Genomic DNA, 23394 nt, shown 5'->3' on the forward strand with positions numbered 1-23394 from the left:
TAATTGTTTAAAAATCATTTGATAATTTCCAATGTTATACCTAAATAATGGATATTTTAAAAAAAAATTTAACCTTCTTTTAATTTTTTTTATTCTTAATCTCTAATAACTCGCGGAAAGCGTTTTAAATTAGATACTCCTTCATTTGCTAACTATGCGTACAAAAAAAAGAAATGGCAAATAAAAAGCTCTACTGATCTAAAAAAAATCATAGATCGAGCTTTTGATATTATTATCAAATCACATTTTAACAAGAGTTACCAAGGAAAACTTTTAAAATATTTGATCGGGATCTAGTTAAATCTATTAACAAAAAGGGCTTAGAGGGATCAAAAATATCTCAAATGAATGTAATTCGATTCTATTCAAAAGAGGGCCAAGATACTTGTAATGGGAATTTTTATACCACACAATCCATAAATAAATTGCCCTAAATCATAATAAGCATGAAAAAGAAAACACCCATAACTGTCCTCACCACCCTGAATTTCAATGACGATTTGGGTCTACCCTCTCCTTCCTCCAATGGTATAAGCACTTGTAATAGAAGCGAATTTATAAATATATTTTTATGTAAAACTTTTTTATGTGGTTAAAATAATAAATTGCAGTGGGTAAAAAGTAAAAACTTAATTGAACAATTAAACATTCGCATTTGGGTTTTGATTTATTGATGACCATCGCTGTTAATATGTATGAGACCTAGCCCAGTATTCACAGTTACCGTGAATTCTCGCTAAGTGTGAATGCGAGGTAAGATCGGTGAAAGAACGCTTAGCTTATAAAACCTCTTCAGCCCGTCGAAAAACGGATTTAAAATAGGTAGGATCGGTTCTTTACTCATGGCGAATAAGTGAAAGGAAAGAAACTAATAGCTTATATAGTATTGAATACCTAAAAAAATATTTGATATGTTTATTGCTGTTCTGTTAAAAATTATTTTTTTTAACATCATATTTTCATAATACTTTTCTATAAAGTGTAAATAATGGTTAGAAAAAATGTGAATCTTACATTCAAATGAGTGTTTATAAAAGCAAAACACAATATATGTTTAATAAAATGATTTTTAAAAAAAATTTTGTATCAAAATATATTTTATTATGTTATTTAAAAATTAATTTGTTTTATTTTTCATTGGGAAATATTCATAATATAATATGCTTATAGCAAAATTTCTTTTTATAAAAACGTAGGAAGACTTTGGTGTTTTAATGCAGCGTTTCTTTGTATCTTTTTTTAAATGCTCTTTACATTCCTCGACGAATGTCTACAAATTTTTATTCGAGTTTCATCTTTCTATTTCCCTTAAATTTCAAACCCACATCTTACCATTTTTGGCGGTAGATAGAACGTAATTTTGAATAATTTCGACTAATTCCACTCTATTCATTTCCGTGAATATGGCGCGCAATTTGACGAGGGAATATTGAGAAGGATTCGAATTTTGTAAGATATTGTTATCGTAATTATTGTCAACAGATTCCCATAAGGTTAGAATGGTATCGGTGGGGCTTTGTTTAGTGGCGAAGTAATGAATGTATCTGAGAGATGTAACAAACGAAAGATATATACTATTTTTTTAAATTTTAGTCAGAATAAATTTCACATAAAAATGATTATACCTATTATTATTAGTAAAAGTGAGGCTAGGAATAAAACAGAATTAAGGGAATATTTTAATAACATAGGGGAAAGTAAAAGAGTTCATGGCAATTAAAAATTTAATTTGAGAGCGCTTAAATGTCGGGGGGCTAGCAATGAGATTGAGGAAAGATGTATAAATATGCTTGCAGATATTATAATAATTAATAAATTGAAACAAACAAAAGTAACCTATCAAAATGTAATATCTTGGCCAAAAATCTCCAATCTCTCCCATCTTGTCGTGGTTTATCTATCAATTGACACAATTTACTTTTCAATGATTGTGGAATTCTTAAAAAATGTTTATAAAAAAAATATTGATAAATTGATTTTTTGAATAACTTAAATATTAGCATAAAAAATATATTTAATTTAAGAAATAAAAAATAGCGAGAAGGGAAATAAATTAGGAAACAGATGTCTGCAAAGTTCGACCCATTAAGATTTTTAGTACAAACTACCCCATTATTTAAATGATGTACCGACCCGAAAGGAGTTATAATTATATTTGAATTTATCAATTTGCATTTTTTTGCCATAGAGAAATTCTCTTGGTTTATTAGTAAATGTCTTGATTTTTTAGCATAAGTTTTCAAAATTTGCATGTTAAGGAAGAAAAATGTCCGTTTATTGATGATACAATTGGAATGAACACGTGGTTTGATCATTTTAAAATATTTTTCAATTTCCTTGTTTAGGGTATTAGTAAAGGATTAAAATTTTTTATCTGATGGTTAAAAGGAGACACAAAAATGTCCCAAATATGAAATTCGCCTGACTCCTTAAGGGATTGAAGACAATCCATCTGGTCTCAAACTACCTACTGCTGACAAATCGGTAGATTCGAGAATGATCGGGATCTGAGAAAAATAGCCGTATTAATCAATTGTGTTTTTATATCTGCATTGTGCATTTGTAATTGGATATCATAATTAACTTGTTTAATTTTTTTGTGAATTTACCATTTTATTTATAGATTTAGTATTTTGGTTAGACAGCTCTTGGAATAATTTTAAAAAAAATAGCATATTGTAATTTATTTCCCATTAATCGAAATCAATATAATAGCTGAAAATTCAAAAAAATATATTTCAGCAATTTAATGCCTGGGTCGGCCCATTAAAATTTTAATGACAGACTTTCGAGGACTGGAATTTTTAAAATTTTCGCCCGACCAGCCGGTTTTCGGATGAGTCGGGTTTTGAAGATCTTTAATAGGAAATATAAATGATATTAGTAAGAATTTTTGGAAGAATGGAAAGAAAGTGAAATAAAAATAACATTTACCTAAATATTTGATTATCTACCGGAATGTAGACTGTGTTATTCAGATTTTGATTAGCACACTGATGAACTATCATAGCAGAAGGTTGATGAGATTTATAAATATCGGTCAAGTTGTGTTGAAGCTATTTAAAATAATTTTTATTGTGGATAAAAATATGTAGTCACACACGTTATAATGTAAATAAAAGTGAATTAATTGATATAGTAATTTTAAAATACTAAAGAAATTTAAATAGTGGTAATATATAAAAAAAATCAAAATGGAGAATTTTTTTTTTAACTTACATTTATCTGGGCAGAATTGTATTCTTTATCAATGTTGTGTTCGCTAAGATGCCCGTTCGAATGAATTGGGCAGGTGCGTGATAAAGAATTTTGATTGGCTAAATCGTTGCTAATTTTAAATTGGCCAACCAGAGCGAACGTCGCCAATTGCTCGGTAAGTAAATGCAAGTTGTGCTCGGTTTGATCAAAATGACAATACACGGGACTTTGTATGGTCTCTTGTCCAATGTTTAATACGTTCTTTTAAATAACGAATATTTTTATTATAAAAGCTCTTAAACTTTCCAGAGAAGTTCTTGTTTTGCCAGATATAGTGGGATCAAGACTTAAAAATCTTCTCTGAGCTCTTTTCTATCGAAGATTCGTATCTCCATCTGGGGAAATGATGAGATCATCACATCAAGAATCTTCGACAGAAAATGAGAACTATATGGATAAATTTAAAAATGAACGTCTCTTCCCCTATAAAGAATCTGAGTCATTCATCGAAACAAGGCATATTTTCTCATATAATAAGCGGTTGATCCGAGAAAGTTGATTATATATTCCTCGTTAATACTTTCCTTTCCTTTCTTCCTTACTTTCCTCTTTCTTTATTACTTTCCTCTTTCTTTATTACTTTCTTTTTTTTCTTCCTTTCCTACTCTTTCTTCCTTCCTTCCTTTCTTTACAATTATTGAGCATTTGTACCTTCCATTTAAGAATATGTTTGATGTGTTTATTTCCGGTTGGATCCTCATCCAAGCGATGAATCAGTTCTCCCATCATGATCTTGTAATCCCAAATAGTCGTATCAGAGGGCGGCAACGATTTATAAGGGATCTTTAATACGGCAGGCTTTGTTAGAGCTATTTCAGATGGGCCTCCCATGTAAATCACAGGACTGAGCAGGGTTTGATTAGCTAAAATAAATTTAAAAATATATTATATATAATGGAGGTCGCTTAATGGGTGGAGTTGTGTAGTAATAACTAGACAAGACCTTGAAATTTGGTAAATAAAATTTAATATAAAATTATATCTATTGATTTAGGCCTTTTTTCTAATGACCAAAGAATTCTTTCAAATAAATATGCTCATATTAGAAAAATTAATATAATATATAGGTTCATTAAGGGAAAAAAAGTATTAAATAGTACATTGTAGTTCGGGATCATGTTCACTTTTGCAAGTTGAGAGTATGATCGTTTGATCCGAACTTTGATTAATTGCTCCGGGAGGTATAAATAAGGAAATATCTGTTGAGTTAATATATAAATCATATATATTCAAAAAAAAAAATTAATTATACCAAAAAGAAGAGAAAAAAGTGACAAGAGGGGAATCATGGCAAATGATCACCAGGCTTCCTATTTGGAAGCATTTTTGCCCTTAAAATAATTAACGTGCACCATAGAAGGATAGCTTACGCTCTAAAGCTTAGTAATAATAATTATTTTTATTTTTAAATAGGAATAATAATCACCTCTAATATCTTAAACTCAAGTGTTATAGGTTAATTATTTCCCTAAACTTATGTAAATTGAAATCCTATGAATTTCAAAAAAAATAAATACTCTTAATATTTCTTTAACTGGAACCCAAAAAAACGTTTGTTTTATAGGTGACTAAGATTTACGCTAAAGATGTAATAACATACCAGTATTTTTTAAGTTAAGCATCCCACCGTATGATCCTACACTTGTGATACATATATTGTTAACGTCGCATACATCTGGAATTTTGTGGGGAGAATTATATTCAGCAATTTGAGCCATTTGATTATCATGTTCATACGTATTAACCTGTTTAAAATTTATATATATAACAAAACAATATGATTTAGTTGTTTTCCACAATTTATATTATCATAAAAAAGGGTTTATCTTTTTTTTATTAACTGACATCTCAAGGGTAACTTAGAAAGTCACACTTTGGAAATAATCCGATTATACTATAACTACTATATGAGCTAGAGCTCTGCATCTGATCTGTATGTGCCGTTCCGGCTATACCCGAAATTAAAAAAATATAATTCAAACCCTCCAAATATGTCCAACAGGACAAGTAGATGCTGGGCGCGAAGATAATATACTAAATAAATTGTCATTTACATGATTAGGTGATATATTGGTCGAGGCGTAGGCAAGGTCCTCTTCGTGATTCTCTGATTCGCAACCGTTACAACAACCTTTACATTTACTGTTGTCGTATTTTGAATTTTCTCCGCGATCATCCTTTTCGATTGTAATATCCGCATTTAAATAACCGTGCTCTTTGGCCAGAGTTGCGCGGCAACACGTTTGTGCATTTCTAAACCTGACTTCATTCCCATCATCGATCACTATTGCTTTAGTGGCCATATTGCAAGGAATATTATCTACATTTTGATCCGAATCAAGGAAGTTAGGGTGACTGGGATTGGTTTGGCAGAAATGATTATTGCAATGCTTATCGAGATGGGTTCCCATCCTAGGAGATCTCTTAGGATTGTAAAATTCGCTACTGTGGCTAACGTTTCCACTATCGTTATCGTTTTCCGACTCTTTGCACCCTTTAAGAAAATTTTGTTGCTGCTTTTCGCAATTTTGGAGAGAATCTTTAATGTCGACCTTGATCACCTCAGCCGGCTCAGAATATATATTTATATTATTGTTGTCGACTTTGTCCTTTTGGCTATAATAAGCCTCATTATTATTTTTTTCCCCATGTTGTTGAAGCCACTTCAAATCATCTGTTTCGGTAGTTAAAATATTTTTGAAAACCGTGGCCTGTCTGGCAAGCAAGAATTTTTCGAGCTTGAAGATCTGCTCTCTGGCGAATTTATCCGTAGTTCCATTCGAAATACCAAGGCTGCTCTTATCTGATTGGTTTGATTTGTAAGCCGAATCAGAATCTCGAAGTAAAATCGCTGTAGAAACGTTTTGGCCTTCTCTGGCGAATTTGGAAAGAGGAGTCTTGATAGCAGTGTTAGATGATTGTTCGGTATTTGCATCGTATTCGGCAAATTTTGAATGTTTATCTTTTGGGATGTAGTTGGAAAACTTTTTTAAATCTCCCTCTAAACCCAGGAGTAAATTAGATGCCCCATTCAGGTAGGGACTAAATGTATCTATAATGAGTTTTATTTTATAAATAAATGAGGTTTAATAAATGGTATGGTAATTTAATTAGCTTATTAAACAATTCTTTCGATATATTTATTCATATTTTGTTCATTTTTTATAAATCAAAGAAAGCTGCAAGAATTTTTAGAAGAAAAATAATCATTCCCTTTATAATTAGATAGCTATTTTTTTTAAAAAAACACACATAATTAGCGTAGGAAAAAAATTGATCTTATAAAATAATTATATCTAATAGCAGTAATTTATGGTTTTTAGCATAAGATTATTAATTAAAAGAGTTAAAAACATATGAATACTTATAGATATGGTAGGACAACAATTAGAAAGCAGGATTACTTTTGGTTCAAGCCAATATTTATAATAAAAGTTAAATGGACTAGTGGTGTTATACGGTTCCATTTTTAAAAAGGGCAACCCAATATAGGGTTGTTAAAAAGCCCGATTCAAAACGATTTTAAAAATACCCGATAAATAATTTAGCCAAAATAATATTATGTAGGCCTGGGTATTTTGTTCATAGATGGTAGAAAGATTCAGACTTCTATTCGCCAAATATTAAGGCTTACATAATATTATTTTGGGGTTTTTAACAACCCTAACCCAATATTTTAGCCTAGAAAATATTATGCGAGTTTAAAGATTGGCTCATAGATGACAGAAAGGATTGGGCATCTATTAACGAAATATTAAGCCTTGCCTAATAATTTTGGGCTAAAATATCGTTTTTAAAAATCGAGCCGTTTAACAACACTAAAATGGGCACACAAATTAAAATGGTAATGTTTAAGTCTATTTTTATATAAAATATACCTGACGTCCCATAGTCATAATTGTATCTCCGGTTATTTTGTTTGGCTTGTCTTTTCTTCAGATAAACCGCCAAAAAAATAAGAGCGCATATTATAACGATTCCTAAAACGCTAGCTATGATCGAGTACAATGCAATATTTTTAGAAACCGTCCGTTGGGAAGATTGGGAATTATCGACACCTTTTTTTAAAAAAATTTATAATTCGCATATTCGTTAAATTAAAGCCATTATTGGTTGTGTTTTATTATTATTCTTTCTTTCCTAATTTCCTACTTACTTTCTTTCTTTCTTTCTTTAAAGAAGGTAATTTGACTGATAAAGTATAAAAAATTTGTAGTAGTTACCTCTCGTGTTATACGTATCGTCAACCCCGATATAATTTTGGTTCAGCTTGGTATATCTCATAAAATCTTAATATTTTTTTTTTTAAACGATATTTTTTTTTTAAAAAATTATAACGCACGCACTCGCCGTTACGCATCTTAATTTGAGTTTAATATTTTAATCTTATAGGAAAGAGAAGAGATTTATCACGTGACTTATCAAACATGGTGGATTATTATTCTCAACTCAAGCCTTAACAAAATTTTCCTATAATCTTATAGAGCTTAATTAGATTCCCTTCTTTAACATAAAACATTGATCGATGCCAACAAAATAAGGAGTAAGATGGTGCCAGATAGATATTGGCATAAACAGATGATTTCGTTTTATTAACAAATCGAACATCGATCATTATAAAAGTATCATATCATTTATTTAAAATGTAATTTTACTTTAAACGATTCTTCAAATAACAGAATATCTCATTATACTGACTTGTATTACATATTAAATCATAATATGTCTATATTATTAATTTAAAATTCGTTCACAACATTCCTTGAGGGAATAAAAATCTTTACCTAAAGAATTGGGGTTGTTGATACACAAGTCCTCCGAACAATTTGAAACTTGGGTTTCCGTTCCGAAGCAATTTTTGCCGCCGTTCATTGGCGAGGGGTTGGTGCAAGCCCTTCTCCGATACATTAAACACTCCTCGCTGCATACGGACCATAGGTTCCACTCGGACCAGCCACCGTTTACTAAAAAAAATTTAGTTTAAATAAAGTAAAATATATTTTTTTAAGCATCCTTTATACATATTTTTCCTAAATTATTAATTATTTTCTTTCAATAATCCTATTTTTTCAAAAAAATGATCTCGAAGTTAAAAAACTTTAAAAAAAAGGTTTTTCGAGGAGTTAATGTAAGAGTATTTCGCTCTCTACAAAACATGTGATCATCAATGAGAATATAAAATATCGTATACTCACAATGTTTTATAAACCGCTTAATAAAATATCGGTATCTAACGAAACTAACCATATGGATATGATTTTTGGCCGGGAGCGATCAAGCTCATGATTTAAAAAAAAATGGATATTTTAAGGTTTTAAAACTATCATATTTAAAAAAAATATATATTATAAAAATTTTATGTCGTGCCAGAAAATAAAAGTAATTGTTTCAAAAACACGATTTTAATGAATAACACAATAAAAGACATATTTTAAAAGACAATATAAATTAATATTTATTTTTGTGGTAAAAGAAAAAGGCGCCAGACAGAGCCACTAGTAAAGTTAATTTTTTTTAAAAAAATCACAAAATAATGAATGATACAAGGAAGAATAGTAAGATGAAGTTTTGCCTTTCATTTTTTATATAAGATTTTAATTTAATGTTTTTTTAAAAAATTATGTAAACTTACAAACAAAAAAAAACAAGTCATTACTAATCAAAATTATCATTTGACGAGATGGGTGAGTTTATGTTGTTGTCACCCTTTCAAAAATATTATTCATGATTCAGGAGAGAGAGAAAATATATAATTGTCAACAACAAAAATAAGATGACATTTTGATAAAAATGCTAAAAAAATGAAGTTTAATCTACTTTTGAAATAAATGTGAGATTCTTTATGCGGAAAATTTTAGGGTTAAGAGTTTTTTAGTCTAATATAACATAGAAAATATGGGAATACCTTTTCAAAAAAAACTGGTCAAGGTAAAAGTTATATCTTTTATTACTAGTACGCTCTATTATATTATTTTGAATGGCTTACTGGGACAATATTCCTGACAATTTTCTCTCTGGGTCGAGTATCCCCCGCAATGTTTGCCATTATTGACCGGGGCAGGATCGGTACAAGTTCTGAAACGTTTTCGGTAACCCTTGGAACAACTATCCGAGCAAGAAGGCCATTCGCTCCATTGCGACCATCCTCCATTTACTAGAGGTTATCGTAAATAAGAAAATAATATGTATATAGAAGTATAAAATAAGGGGTAAGATGATCCAGGTTAAAATGGCGAAAAGTTGAAAATTATTACTTATGATTCTATATATCCTATTTATTTTACAATTTTTGTTAAATTGGAGTATTATTTCTGTCCGATATATTATTTTAATCAAATTATCATTGTTTGAAAATATATTTTGCAATCGATAATAATCTATCTCAGGGAAATTTTTTACAAATATAAGGCTAATTAAAGGGTTGGGAGATATGAGTTAGGGTTAAGATATCAAAAATGGACCATTTACATTATAAAAAGGTGTCAAATCTGACAGGTCATGTGATTAAAAATAGTTTCATTTAGCTGGGGAATAATCTTGGCAATCTGCTCGATTAATTTATTTTTATTATCAATTTGTACTTCATCAATTTTCCTGTTTCTTAAGGAGAACTACTAATTATTTCTACACGTTTTAATTAACTTTAAATTTTTCTTATCTATTAATTTATTTTTTTTTGAATCTTGAATAAAAAAAAATCCTTTTTCAAGCTTGTAATTTGCCGGCCTTTTTTTTGCCTTTAATAAAGTTTCAAAAGAAAAGCCAAGGAATATTTCCATAAATATTAAAACAAATAGTTTATTCCTTTTTTCAAAAGGATTTTATTATTTAAAATTAATTAAGATTAATATCTAAGTAATAGCAGTTATAAATTGTAAAAGAAAGTTAATTACATTTTTTAGTTGCAAGTAAGAGTATTATTTTTTTTTAAATATGCCTGGTATGATTTTATAATTCTTATAATGTATGCATAATAAAAATATAACTTATTAAAATTATCAATCAAGTCAGAAATTTAAAAAATTATATATTACTTTTTCTTTCCAATTTATTAAGATTTGATATTGAAGATAAAATTATTTTTAAAAAGCCATATTCAATTCAAATTAATTATATTTTATGGTATAATAATTATAAAAAAAAATGTAGATTTTATAATTAATTTATTCATAATTTTTATATTGGATAAATTATGGGGGTATGGGTATGATGGTGGTAAGATATCAAAAGAAAGCAATTAGAATATAATTTGATATACATTTACATATTGCTTGTTATAAAAGAAAATAGTTAATTACAAAAAAATATACTTATATTATAAATTATAATACACATAGTACAAATGTAATATTATGCATATATTATACATAGTATAGTATTAATTAAAAGTTAGCAACTTACTTTCTATTCTACCGATCCATAATTAATAAAATTCAATTTTCAAAATTTGATTTTTTAAATAATATGGGGCCAGGTGGACTTGAATGATTTATCAATTTTTTTTAGTTAATAAAAATCGAATTGGGTGACCAAAGGAAAGGTAATCCATAAAAATTATTTATTGATTTTAATAAAAATTTGAAATTTTTTTATTTTTTAAATTTAACATAAATTAATTTTTCCATTATTTCCGATTTTTTTTTAAACGTGAAAAAAACATATAAATGAAATAAAACAAGAAAAAAAATAAAAAAATGACGAAAGAAAAACGTTTATAGTTTCGCCCGCTGTAATTTGACATTAAATGTATCCTAGGCAATATATCAAATGTGGGTCGTTTTGCTATTGTTTAAAAAAAACGAAGTAAAAGAATAGAGAATTCTTCTTCTATCTAGGTGGGAGGAAAGAAATTTATATTCATTTAATAAATTAAACATCTATTTGGATATGCCTTGTATTGATTGCATAATTAAAATATATCATGGTATTGATATTTCGCGATTTTATAGTTGCGTAAAAGTTTTTATAGTAATAAATTAGGGAGATGAGAGCGAACAGGATAAAAGTTTGACCTATAGCCGTTTTCACACCTTAAAACGTAGGTGATATAAGGTAATACAATGAAATTGATACATTATTATAATATTAAAATGTATTTTTTATTTAATATAGTGTGGCACGCATATTTTATCAATTCATAATTGGTCCTCCACGAGGAAAGGCGAGGAAAAAAAAATTAATATATTTTATTTAATGTATTTTAATGTCCTAGATTATATAAGTTTTGGATTAAACTAGATATATTTTGCGGAGGTAAAAATAGGTAGTAAAAAAATTAAAACAAATATAAAGATTAATTTCTTGAATCTATTGGCTATTTTATAATTTTGGATAATAAAGTATTACCCCCCCCCCCTCCCCCTGACCATTGTAAAGGTTCACAATCACATAAGATTTTTTTTTAAAAATCTTGTTCTAAATAATTTTGGTAAAAAAGAACAATATTTAATATATTTAAAAAAATATATATAATATTGTCATAAAATGTCATTATATTACAATTATCATGATACTTATAATTATTCACTAAATCTATCAAAAAAAAGACACGCATTACATAATCATAAATAACAATAAAATTAATATCTATATGTTGACTTTTCGTATCTTTTAGAGTTTTTTAAATAAAAAAATCTAAACCTTTCCCATGAATAGTGAATTTAGGTATGAGATAGTGATAATGATATTAGGTAATAAAGAGGATAATCATTTTCAAAGAGCTTTCATAATAATAATATAATCTATTTATTTACTTTATATGGGTTTCGAAACAAAAAAAAATTTTTGATCAAAGAAAAGTATATATATAATGAATGTACTGAGAGTATATTTAATATATCTTCTATTCTAATCGTAATACCATTCAATCCCGTTCTTTGTCATTTTTATCCCCCCCCCCACTCACCTTCTCTCTCATCTTATCATTTTTATGAAAATAACAGAATTATTTTTTAAAAAACCAACACTGCTAAGGTTTATAATAATCTCCTTTTGCCCGAGTCTCTGGCATTAATATAGATTACTCGGATATATTATGTTGCGAATAAAAATGATAAATTCGAATCCAGCAAGGTTCAACTCATTACAAATGAAACGGGGCATATGAACCCTTAGGAAACCCGGACCCATTTCTAAGAACTTTGGGGAAAAAACTCCTTAAAACTTCTACGAGCCCGAACTAGAACTTACTTTTTAAAAGTTTCTAGAAAATTAATTATTTATTGTTATTTTGTTCAAAATTTTTGTACGATTTATTTTCAGATGTTCAGTATTTAAATTTTTTTTTCGTCGCTTTTGTAACAGATATGTTAACGCGAAATGTAGTAGTTTTAAATTGAACGAAGAAAAAAAAAATCAAAAATTTACCGTAAACGTTGAGGGAAGCTGGTTCCGTGGATCTTTGATTAGCCAAATTCTTGGCCACGCAGCTATAATTACCCCTATCCCTTAAGCTGGCCATGCTTATTAGCAAGCTTCCTTCGCTAGAGAGTATCAAGTTGGGGTCCCTTTCAACGTCTAAAGCTACGCCATCTTTGGTCCAGTAAACTATGGGCTTGGGTACCCCGTAGGGTGGCATGCATTGCAGTTCGACTGTCGAATTCATCTCAACAGAAATAGAAACCGGTTGTTTTTCGAAGTATTTTTTGATACCTTAAAGTGTAAGATGAAAATGAAAAAAAAAATTGAAGAACTAGATCTCAAGATTCTTTCGCACATCATTTTAATGTGACCCCTCTTCATTTGTCCTGTCCCCTCATAAAAAAAAAATTAAATTAAAGAGAAAAAAGAGCCGACGACTTTTTGACCTAAAAATAAATGGTAATCTTTGAATATATTTTTTATCTTCATGTATAATATCCTTTTTTATGGCATCATACCAATATCGTCTCACCAACCAATCACAAAATATTTGAGCCCCTCATCGGGGTTATATCCCACTCGATCCGAGAAAAAAAAAGTTAAAAATTTTATCCGACAAATCCGAGTCGAGAATTTTCTTTTCAAAGATCCAAATACAATTTTTATAGAGAAATAGGCTCTAGTTCCGATTCAAATCTAATCGATTTTTTATGAACTAATTTCAAAATCGGAATAATTATTAAGAGCTTAAAGGATAATAAACAATTTTGCTCTGATCTTGAATAGTATGCGTGGTTCTTTATTAACGCAATGGGGTAAAAAAATCTGGGGTGGACAAGACCTTTTTATAATAAAAAAAATTCAACCCGTTTAATAGATAAATCGAAAAAAAAATATTAAAAATTTACATTTAGTAAAACTCAATATAGGTAATGATTGAGATTATACTATAAAAAAAATAAAGGCAAATTTACCATTAGTATGAAATAAATGTATATTTACAATAGTAACTCAATATAGAAAATAATTGAGATCATCAAAAACATACACTACTTATTTACTATCAAAAAATAAAGGCCATACTACACTGTACAATTTAACTTAATATATATGAAATTTATAGATTTATATTACTGAATGAAAATGATTAAATGATAGCAAATGCATTAGCAAAGAAGAATATTTTTATATTTTTTTTAAAAAAAAAAATTCTTTTACAAGGTGCCAATGAGACGGTTAAATAAGGATTTTTTTGACTCCCCTTCCATCCGAGAAAGAAGGAAAATATTATATATTTTTTTAAACTTTTAAAAAATTAAAATAAATCATGAAATTTTGTTGAAACTATTTTGTTTTCTTTAAAGATGAAAATTGAAGATTATTTTAGGAATAGAATTAATTTAATCATAAGCGTTTTAAAAAGAACTCATAAAATATTGCTGCTAGCTAGTGTTCGATTTGACCCGATTTTTCAAAAACGGTTAACTCAATATTTTAGTCAGAAAATTTTCGCTAATAGATACCATCTATTAGCAAAATCTTCAGATTTGTGTTATATTTTTTAAGATAAAAAATCGGCTTAAATCGAGCCGTTTAACAACACTATAGCTAACATATTGTAAGATTACTAAGGAATTTACCTATATATTAAAATAAAAATAGTCTTGTTAAACGGCTAGATTTTAAAAACGGCTAACACAATATTTTTGGCAAAAAAAAACAAAACTTAATCTATTATTAATGAATTTGAGTATATAATATTTTTTATCTAACTGATGGGTATTAGTTTTGCTATGAAGCCCGAAAGATTATAACCAAAATAACATTATGCAGCCTAAAGATTTTGTTCATAGCTGGCAGAAATGCTTGGAATTCTTTTTTTTAAAAAAGGCGGATAGGTTCCAAAACGGTTTAAAATGTCGTTTTCCCTGGAAGTACTTGCAGTTTAAATCTATTCTAGAACTTTCCAGGCATACATATTTATTTATTTTCACTTTTATTATTATTTTTTAATATAAATAAAAAATACAAAATTTTAAGTTTATATTACACGATATTTTTCGTTTTCGAATCATGATCATCATATTACACTTCCTTCAATATCGATGGTAAATGGGGAAATTTATAAAAAATATTTTTTTTATTAAATTTAGGGTTCATTAAAACTTTTATTTTTTAACAAAAAAAAATGGTTAACCAAATAAATATCAAAATAAAAGAAATTTATATTTTTGAATCATTCCCATAGGAATAATACGATTTTTCTTTTCCAGTGATAGATCAAATCTTTTGTAGAAAAAATAAAATGTACATAATTTATAAGAGAAACCAAACCATGCACTTTTACCAAAAATTATTATAAAAATTATAAAATAAAAAATTTCCTCAAAGATATATAACCCAAATATTTTAAAAACGATTATAAATATGGAATAATTAATTCAATATTTTTTTATGATTTTATTAATTTATGATTGATAATAATTAATTTATATTTAGAAGAGATTGAGTAATTGAGATAGAGAGAAAGAGAAAAAAAAAATTTTCTTTTCCTGATAAATAAAATTAATGATAACAATCCGATTAATATTTTAGCCAAAATAATATTATTTGAGCATGGAGTTTTGCTCATAGGTAGCAGAAAGATTTGAACTTCTACAAATTTCGAGAGCTTAAAAAATATCATTTTGGCTAAAATCTCAACACTATTCATAAACAAATAAAATAAGATAGATATTATCAAATATCTAAACTGAACTATAGTCAATTTATAACTATAAAAATTTTTTTTTAAATGTACGCATTTTTAAAAAAAAATATTAATAAGATTACGAAATGCGAAGGCGCCTTCTTCATCGGACTTTTTTACCTTCACTTTTTAAAATATCAAAATATCATCGTAAAAATATTAAATCAAGTTTTCTTATAATATTAAATTTTTTATTTACAATAACTTTTTAATTTTACAATAAAAGAGAGGGAGAGGACAATCATATTATTTTGTAAGAGATTGCTTATATTCGATACTGAGTATTAATTTCTCTTTTTTAAAAAAAAAATATTATTTTACAAAAAAAACGTATTGTTAACAATTTTGAAAAGTTGGCTTTTAATATTTCGCAAAAAAAACAAGAAATCAAAAACACCCCTAACAGTCCCAAACAAAGGCCAGGTAGTCAGTAGAGATAAAATTATAATAAGGTATTTATTTTGGTAATTATATTATCTATTCATCGATAATATATTAAAGAAAAAGTTATAATATTATCTCGTGCCATTATAATAAATTTAAGTAAAGAAACGTGATTTGTTTAGATTTTGAAAATTGGTAGATAGAACAATTTAACGCTGAATAGATTTATTTTTTAAAAATAGGTTCAAGGTTTAAACAAATAACATGGTATAATTTCAATGATTGGATAAGTTTATTCTTGGTGGTCTTTAATATTTTTTACTTTTTACACAACAACAATAATTTCCAAATTTTTATTAAATACATAAGAAATCAAGGGAGGCAAAAGGCCAGACCTACCCTACCCTATACCCTTTCTAGAAAATTAAAGTACGATATATTACAACATGATTTACACATTGTTAATATTTTGTTTTGTACTTACAATTTACATTTTATTTCCCTAAATTTAAACAAAAAAATAGTAAAATATATTTACAAATACAAAAAGAAAAAAAATTATAAGAAATAAAATGAAACCATATTTGAACTTTTGAAAGAAGATTTAGCAAATAACTCTCATAAATTTTATATTTATTATGATTCTTTATATAAAAAAAAAATTATATAATTTTAATGAAGAGATATGGGAGTCAATTTCTCATTAGTCTTGGTTCAGTTCTTATACTGAGTCGGAGGCCCATCAAATCCTCATTTATTTATTTAATTAAGAATTATCAGCCGTAAGCCCTAAATTACAACTTAAACAATGTTCTTAACATCGGTTACTCTGCTTTCAAGGTGGTCTTGTTAAACGACTCGATTTTTACCTCAAGATCTCGTTAATAGATTTTCAATCCTTTCTACCTTCTACAAAGAAAATCTGTAGAACTGAGTAATATTTTTGGGTAAAATATTGAGCTTACTAGTAAAAAATGGAGCCGTTTAATAACAATATTTCAGGGTTATAAAATTTTTATAGGTATAAATGGAAACTAATTTTTCTAACAAATCTTGCCAATAATAATATATACAAAAAAGCCATAATTAGATTATACAGAGAGAGCATTCCATATGGATTATAAAAAATAACCACAAAATTAAATTTTATATATAAATTTTTTATTTATTTACTAGCTACTCTAACAAGCGCTTGTCGGCTGATGGCCTCGCCTCTTTCCAACGTAGAATCCTCGCGATTAGAATCTTCCAGCACATATTCCCCGTTTCTCTTCGAGGAATCTCGATTGTCGCGTGTTTTAATATCCACGTCTCCTAACAAATTATCCGCTTCGTTGATACGATGGATACTTTCGTGCCTACGATTGTTGTTAAAGCCGAAGGCTAAGCAATGACACCTGTAACCCTCGGACCCATAATATTCTTCCACGCTGCCCCGGCCTATTTCGAGCCCAGTTTCTAAGATGGCGTTTCCCGTTATGGGATCCCTACTTTGCCTTATCAGGTGCTGTTGGCCTTTCATAGATTCACCGTTACAAACAAACAGTAGGTCCGAACTATGTTCAGATGAACAGGTCAGTAACGCCGGCTTGTGTTTAACCACGAAGGTGTCCTGGGGTTGCGTAACGAAGTTGGGCAATTTTATAGCTATTAATCGTTTTTAAAAAAAATTACATGATATTAAAATTGTATAACTAAGTAATTAATAAAAGATGATAGTTAAGATTAATCAACCCCGATGCATACCCGGTCCTCAAAAATCTCAAATTATTTGGAGTGGGTACACTTTTTAATGTAGGGGGATCATCTCTCTTATTCTCTGTTTCAAATTCAGGCGAATACATATGTTGCCAGAGAGAAAAAATGACTAATACAGACTATATTAAATTACAAGAACAAGAAATAAGAGGAATAGGAAATAGTTTTACCATCGACCAGTCGAAATGAAAGTTTGGTGATTTAAACTTACTCCTTTTACGACAAATGGGGTAATAATATAATTTGAAAAGTTATTATATGTGGATTTTATTAACTGAAAAACTATCCGTAAAATGCTGAATAGGTATATTTTAATTTTTTTTAAACCTAGGCAGTAGAAAAAAATTATACCCTGACAGGACCTGCAAAATATAAACATGAGTCGGGTTGAAATTTTTTTCAAATCAGGATCCGTCAGTGCAAATGGTACCTTTGCAAGTCTTTGATAATTATTTTAATTTATTTTTTCAACTTTCACTTATTTTGTTATTTAGATGCTAATAATGATAAAATTCTGTTTAAAAAGATTTACATAAAAAGATACCATATTACTTTCAGAAGAGGATAATCATCATCATATTTTCAACAACTTTCTTAAAGATATTCAACGGAAAAAAATATACATATTTAAATATTTTAAACTACAGCAAAGATTTCAATGCAATTATTACAAAGATCATATCATATAAATCTATTTACAAAAATATTAGATTTTTGATGAATCACCGACATAAGGTTTTATTTTCACGAAATAAAATTTAAATCCAAAATTTATCCAAAAAAAATTTTTTTATATATAAAAATGATTTCTTTACATAAAATCCCAACCACTTCTTCTCCCCTAGAAAACAAAATTTTTATTTTTGAATATAATTTAATAAACTAATATTTTTTTTAAAAATATTTTACGTGGGCCCTTTTCTTCTTTGATATTATATCCAATAAAAAAAATTATTATCATGAACCTATTTCTCGGTCAAAATAAAAAATATTACAAAAGAAAAGAAGAATATAAAAAAAAAGTAAAAATTTACATAAATAAATTATAATAAAATATTTAAATATTAAAATGAAATAAAAAAAAATATAATTTGTTTGTTTTAAAAAAGTATTTTTTTTTATTACAAAAAAAGATATTTTTTTGATATTTATCATTTTTAAACATTAAATAAACGTCCAAATAAGTTTGCCCTGGAGTCTGTTTGTTTTTCTAAACAATTTTTATCTGTTTTTTTTAAAGCCGAAACGTAAAAATTGCGCATAATAATTATGATAAATTTTTATTTGAAAAAAAAAACTTTTATGTAGTGGTGGGTTTTTTTAAATAGATTTCTAAATTTTAATGACGGAACTGGAAGACTTAAATTAAGTTAGCGGGAGGCGGGGAGGGGGGAGGTGCAATCCATTCTATTTGGATATGATTTCAAAATATGATTAAATATAATTGAGAAGATAATCGATATTTATTATTACGGTTATAGGTAATAAACAGGCAATCTATTCCATAAGGATAATTAAGGAAAGATAATTGATTTACTAATTTAATTTAAATCTGATTAATTTAATCCTATTATTAAAAAAAATTATCAGTGATTTTTAAACGATGATCATTATCACTTTTTTATATACCAATCCAATTATATATGCACGATAATAAAGTAATTTTAATATAAAATCTATATTGCACATGTCAAATTTTTGGTTTATTTTTTTCAGTAATTATTTTTCTATTTTTTATAAAAACCTTGTTTTGTATCATATTATTGTGGTGAAAAGAAAAATATAATTATTCCCCAAATCAAGATAAAAATATGAAAAATTTAAAGGGGAAAAAAAGGTTTAAATTAAAGACACCTTAAATCGATGCTTTTATTATCTCTAAAATTTACTATAAAGCCACCAGTTGAAAGTTGTCATCGTAAAATTTATCTAACGAAAAGTTCTCCCTTTTGTTTGTTAAATAAGATTAAAGATAAAACTTACCTTTACGTTCATTTTAAAAAAAAAGGATTAAATTTTATAATTTCTTTTTATTATAAATAATCTTTATTTTATAAACTTTGAGTTTAAGGCACTCAATATTGTCCTAATATAAATTATCCGACCCAAAAAAATTGAACTTTGTGAATGTGATTTTTCTTTCATTTTTATAATTAATATTATATAAATAAATTATTTAAATTAATATAATATAAAATAATTTTTTGATCTATTTAAATTAAAATAATTATAATAGGTTTAACTTTTTGAATTTAATTAAAGAATATAATTATTTTATTTCATTATAATAATTACCTTTTAATAATTTTGTGACCGTTGATATATAATAGTTGTGTGAAAATAATAAGAGTTAAAAAAAATTAATAATATATATAAGATATCCGAGTGAAAATAAAAATAATAAAGTTCTTTGTTTTACAATTATATATTTGTATATATAAAAGGTAATCGCATTTTCTTAGTGGACGTTTTTATATTTCATAAAAAATATCGTTTGGTTTATCGAAAAGTCAAAAAAAAATGTGAAGTGAGTTTTATTATCGTAATTAGTAAACAACTATGCTGAATTTAACCTGATATGATAAGATAGTCCATACATATTATATTATTTAATTTTCACAAAAATTGTATCTTCTAAAAATAAATAATTAATTAATAAATAATGTAAAAATAAATGTTAGAAAATTTCTCACCATAAATAATTTATGTGACGGTGTGATAGGTAAGATAAGAAAAATGGTATTTTGTTGAAAGTCAAAAGGTAAATTAGAAGAAGAATAAGTGGTAAATAAAATTGTGAATAAAGTGACCTAATTACATTGTCAAAACTTTAAAATATTGTAAGATTAGGTGGCATGACAAAAATATGGCTTATGGTTTTAAACCTAAGGTTTACCTACTAACATATTTAATTTATTAACTTAATGCATTCTACATTTTCTTTTTAATTTTAATATTATAGTCAGGTTTAAAATTGGCCCGATTATAATTATAACCAAAATAACATTATATAAGCCTAAAAATTTTGCTCATAACTGGAAGAATTGCTTGGATATCTGTTTGCCAAATCTCGATGCTTACATAATATTATTTTAGCTAAAATCTTAACCGAGCCGTTTTGAAAAATAGACCCATATCGGGCATCTTAACAACACTAGTCGGGTGGATCCTCAAGGTTGAGCTATATTCTCATAAAAAAAGAGAAAAATCGGTTAAAGTCGTTAATTATAAAAAATAAATAGTAATTTTAATCCCATAAATATTTATTTATAATTGTATAGTTTAGAGGGGAGCATTCAAATTATTTATGAGTTAAAAAAAAATTGGTTTGATAAAGGGTTTTGAGAATTTAGAGTCAAATTCTTTCTTTTTTTTCTTTCTATAAATAATTTTAATTAATTCTCTTTTTACCTGAATCATAAGTTGAGGATGAATCAATGATTATAAATATCCACGAGAATATGATAAATTTTGAAATATATTTTGAATCCATCATTTTTTATATAATGAATATTTTTCTAACAAATTTATGAATTTAATTCAATTGAGATATTAGGAAAAGAATATTCCAAAATCCATTAATTTCAGAATTTTTAAATATTATAATTTACGGAATTATAATCAAAACTTTGATTTCCTAACTTTATTTTAAAAAATAAAATAAAAAAACGATAAAATAAAATTATTTTTTTTAAAAAAAGTTAATTTCAATAATCATTAACAAGGAAAGAAAAACTATTACAAATTTTTATTTTTCTTATTTTATTGCTTTTATATTTTTTTATAAAATATACATTAACATTTCATTTACTATAAAATGTATTTATTTTTTATATTTATTCCTATTTTAAAATTTTCTAACTTGATTTTATAATGGCGAAAATTATTATAATTTAATAAATAATTATGATGGTTATAATAATAAAGTATCAAATAATAAACTTAACTTTTACTTTTATATATTAAATTAAAAATTACATAATAATAATTGTTTTGAAATAATAATACAATAAATTTAGAAGAAAAAAAAGATTAATATACAAAAAATAAAATATTATATAAATGAAAAATCAAGCAAAAAAATTAATTTTTTTTTTTACCTCTGCCATACATTATCAACTCATTAGTATATAATCATCTATCTATCTTAGATCATCATCGAATTATGGTAATAAAATTTTTAAAATGATGCTAGATAATATATCAAACAAAAAGTCAAAGGCAAAAGAATTTTTTTAAAAAAAATGTTGTATCATATAAAAACAAACAAACACGCCAGCCAGCCGCATAATTTTTTTTTCATAAAAATTGTTTTTTTAAAATTCGCCCAATAATTCGGGTGCACCTAATAAATTAAAAAAACTGCTGATTTTTTATATCGGTCAAGCTCAAGCTGGTAGAATTTTAATGTCAATTATCCCTGTCCGTAAAATTAATATTTTGTTTTTATCATATAATAAAATGAATATGGGGGCATATTGTATTTTGAAATGTTAAATTTTCATAAAAATTTCATTGAAAAGGTATCTACTTGAGTCATACATTAGACCCAATATTTTTTTTAGGTCCTGCATGATCGGATGGATAACCAAAGAATCCGGAAAAAATAAAAATTTTGAATTGAGGAAAAATTACAAACGTCTTTTCAAGATAATAGGGAAAATTATAAACGAGATTAAAGGAAAGCAACAAAAAAGTATTTTTATTGAAAAGAATATTTCTTTTTGAAAATCAAAAAATGATGATTTAAGATTTTTGCGGAAATACGAGCCTGATCAAAGTGCCATGTCTACAACATTGGTGAGGCTACCGTATTTTTTTTTTAAAAAGGCGGATAATCAGAGATTAGGACAAAGACACCGGATACTTCCAATCTCAATCCACTGATTCACTAGCTGATATTTTTTGTATATATTTATTATTTTCGAAACGTTACTGTTAAAAACAGGGCAAAAGCGGGACGAAGGCCAGCAAGGAGGGTGATATGCGGGGCCAAAATGTGGAATAAAAATTTAACCTACAATTTAAGATTTTTACCTTAACAACCTTAAATCCGACCTACCCAGAATAAAAAGATCCGCCCGATAAGAGTTTGATCGGATGGATAGGCGTAGGTTCGAACAAAGCTTTAATATCTTATACTAATTATTTTTAGAATTCATTAATTTTATGACAGAAGAATAATGAATAAATAGTGAATGAGTTATTTAATAAAAGTTATTTTTTTAGAGGGAAAAGCGGAAATACAATTATTTGTAAAAAGTCTATAAAAAGATTTGAAAATTAACTTTTTTTTTATTAAAAATACTCCCTTTTTACAGGAAAGGAAAATGAAGTTTAAAAAAAATATATTTTGTTAGCTTTATTTATTCAAATCAAAATAAATTTTTTTAAAATTTATTCGTCTATATTTTATTTGCATTTTAACGAATATCATGATGAGTCACGAGCGACTCGCCGCGATTTTGAGAACTTTTCTGCGCATCTATTTTAGAGCCTTGCAATGGACCTATCCGAGTATCCGAAATCTGATTCGGGACTGATTCTCCATATTTGATTAAAATTCTACCTTCCTCTTTCTTTTCTTGGATCGGGCGATACCTTAAAAATATAGGCTAGGTGTAGGGTTCGATTATAGTTCAACTAAAGGATTTTTATTTTAATTTGGTGAAATATATTTAAAATTAAACAAGTATCTGAAGAAAATAATAGGACAAAATGTTAGAAATATGGGTTAGGAGTATAGTTGGGTAATTAGTATATTTTTAGCCAATTTATAGCCGGCTAAGCCAAATTTAGCCGAAAACTATCACTTTGGCCTAGGAACTTTTCTTAATATATCGTAGCTCAAATTTAAAAGAAACATATAAATTAAAACGCCTTAA

At 26.9% G+C, this 23394-nt stretch overlaps 1 protein-coding gene across 3 annotated transcripts in view; it reads right to left on the minus strand.

The window, feature by feature from the left end:
- Positions 1–1102: 1102 nt before the first annotated feature.
- Positions 1103–23394, minus strand: part of LOC135927805 (netrin receptor UNC5C-like) — a 46253-nt gene continuing 23961 nt past the window's right edge. Inside the window, exons 1-15 of one of the 3 annotated variants that reach the window (XM_065463998.1) lie at positions 20921–21153; positions 16925–17398; positions 12625–12909; positions 9245–9412; positions 8043–8222; positions 7482–7547; positions 7137–7316; positions 5313–6310; positions 4859–5003; positions 4359–4457; positions 3910–4121; positions 3220–3459; positions 2935–3056; positions 1837–1938; positions 1112–1544 (exon numbers count right to left, since the gene is read on the minus strand). In XM_065463998.1, coding sequence (XP_065320070.1) covers positions 1316–1544; positions 1837–1938; positions 2935–3056; positions 3220–3459; positions 3910–4121; positions 4359–4457; positions 4859–5003; positions 5313–6310; positions 7137–7316; positions 7482–7547; positions 8043–8222; positions 9245–9412; positions 12625–12909; positions 16925–17398; positions 20921–21005 — 3585 coding nt within the window. In that variant the 5' untranslated portion in view covers positions 21006–21153 and the 3' untranslated portion in view covers positions 1112–1315. Of the gene's footprint in view, positions 1545–1836; positions 1939–2934; positions 3057–3219; positions 3460–3909; positions 4122–4358; positions 4458–4858; positions 5004–5312; positions 6311–7136; positions 7317–7481; positions 7548–8042; positions 8223–9244; positions 9413–12624; positions 12910–16924; positions 17399–20920; positions 21154–23394 lie in introns of those variants that run through there. The other 2 variants (XM_065463997.1, XM_065463999.1) reach the window with 2 other exon arrangements.

This window comes from Gordionus sp. m RMFG-2023, chromosome 4, assembly GCF_954871325.1.
Source record: "Gordionus sp. m RMFG-2023 chromosome 4, tfGorSpeb1-WG-v2, whole genome shotgun sequence".
NCBI classification, from domain to species: domain Eukaryota; kingdom Metazoa; phylum Nematomorpha; class Gordioida; order Chordodea; family Parachordodidae; genus Gordionus; species Gordionus sp. m RMFG-2023.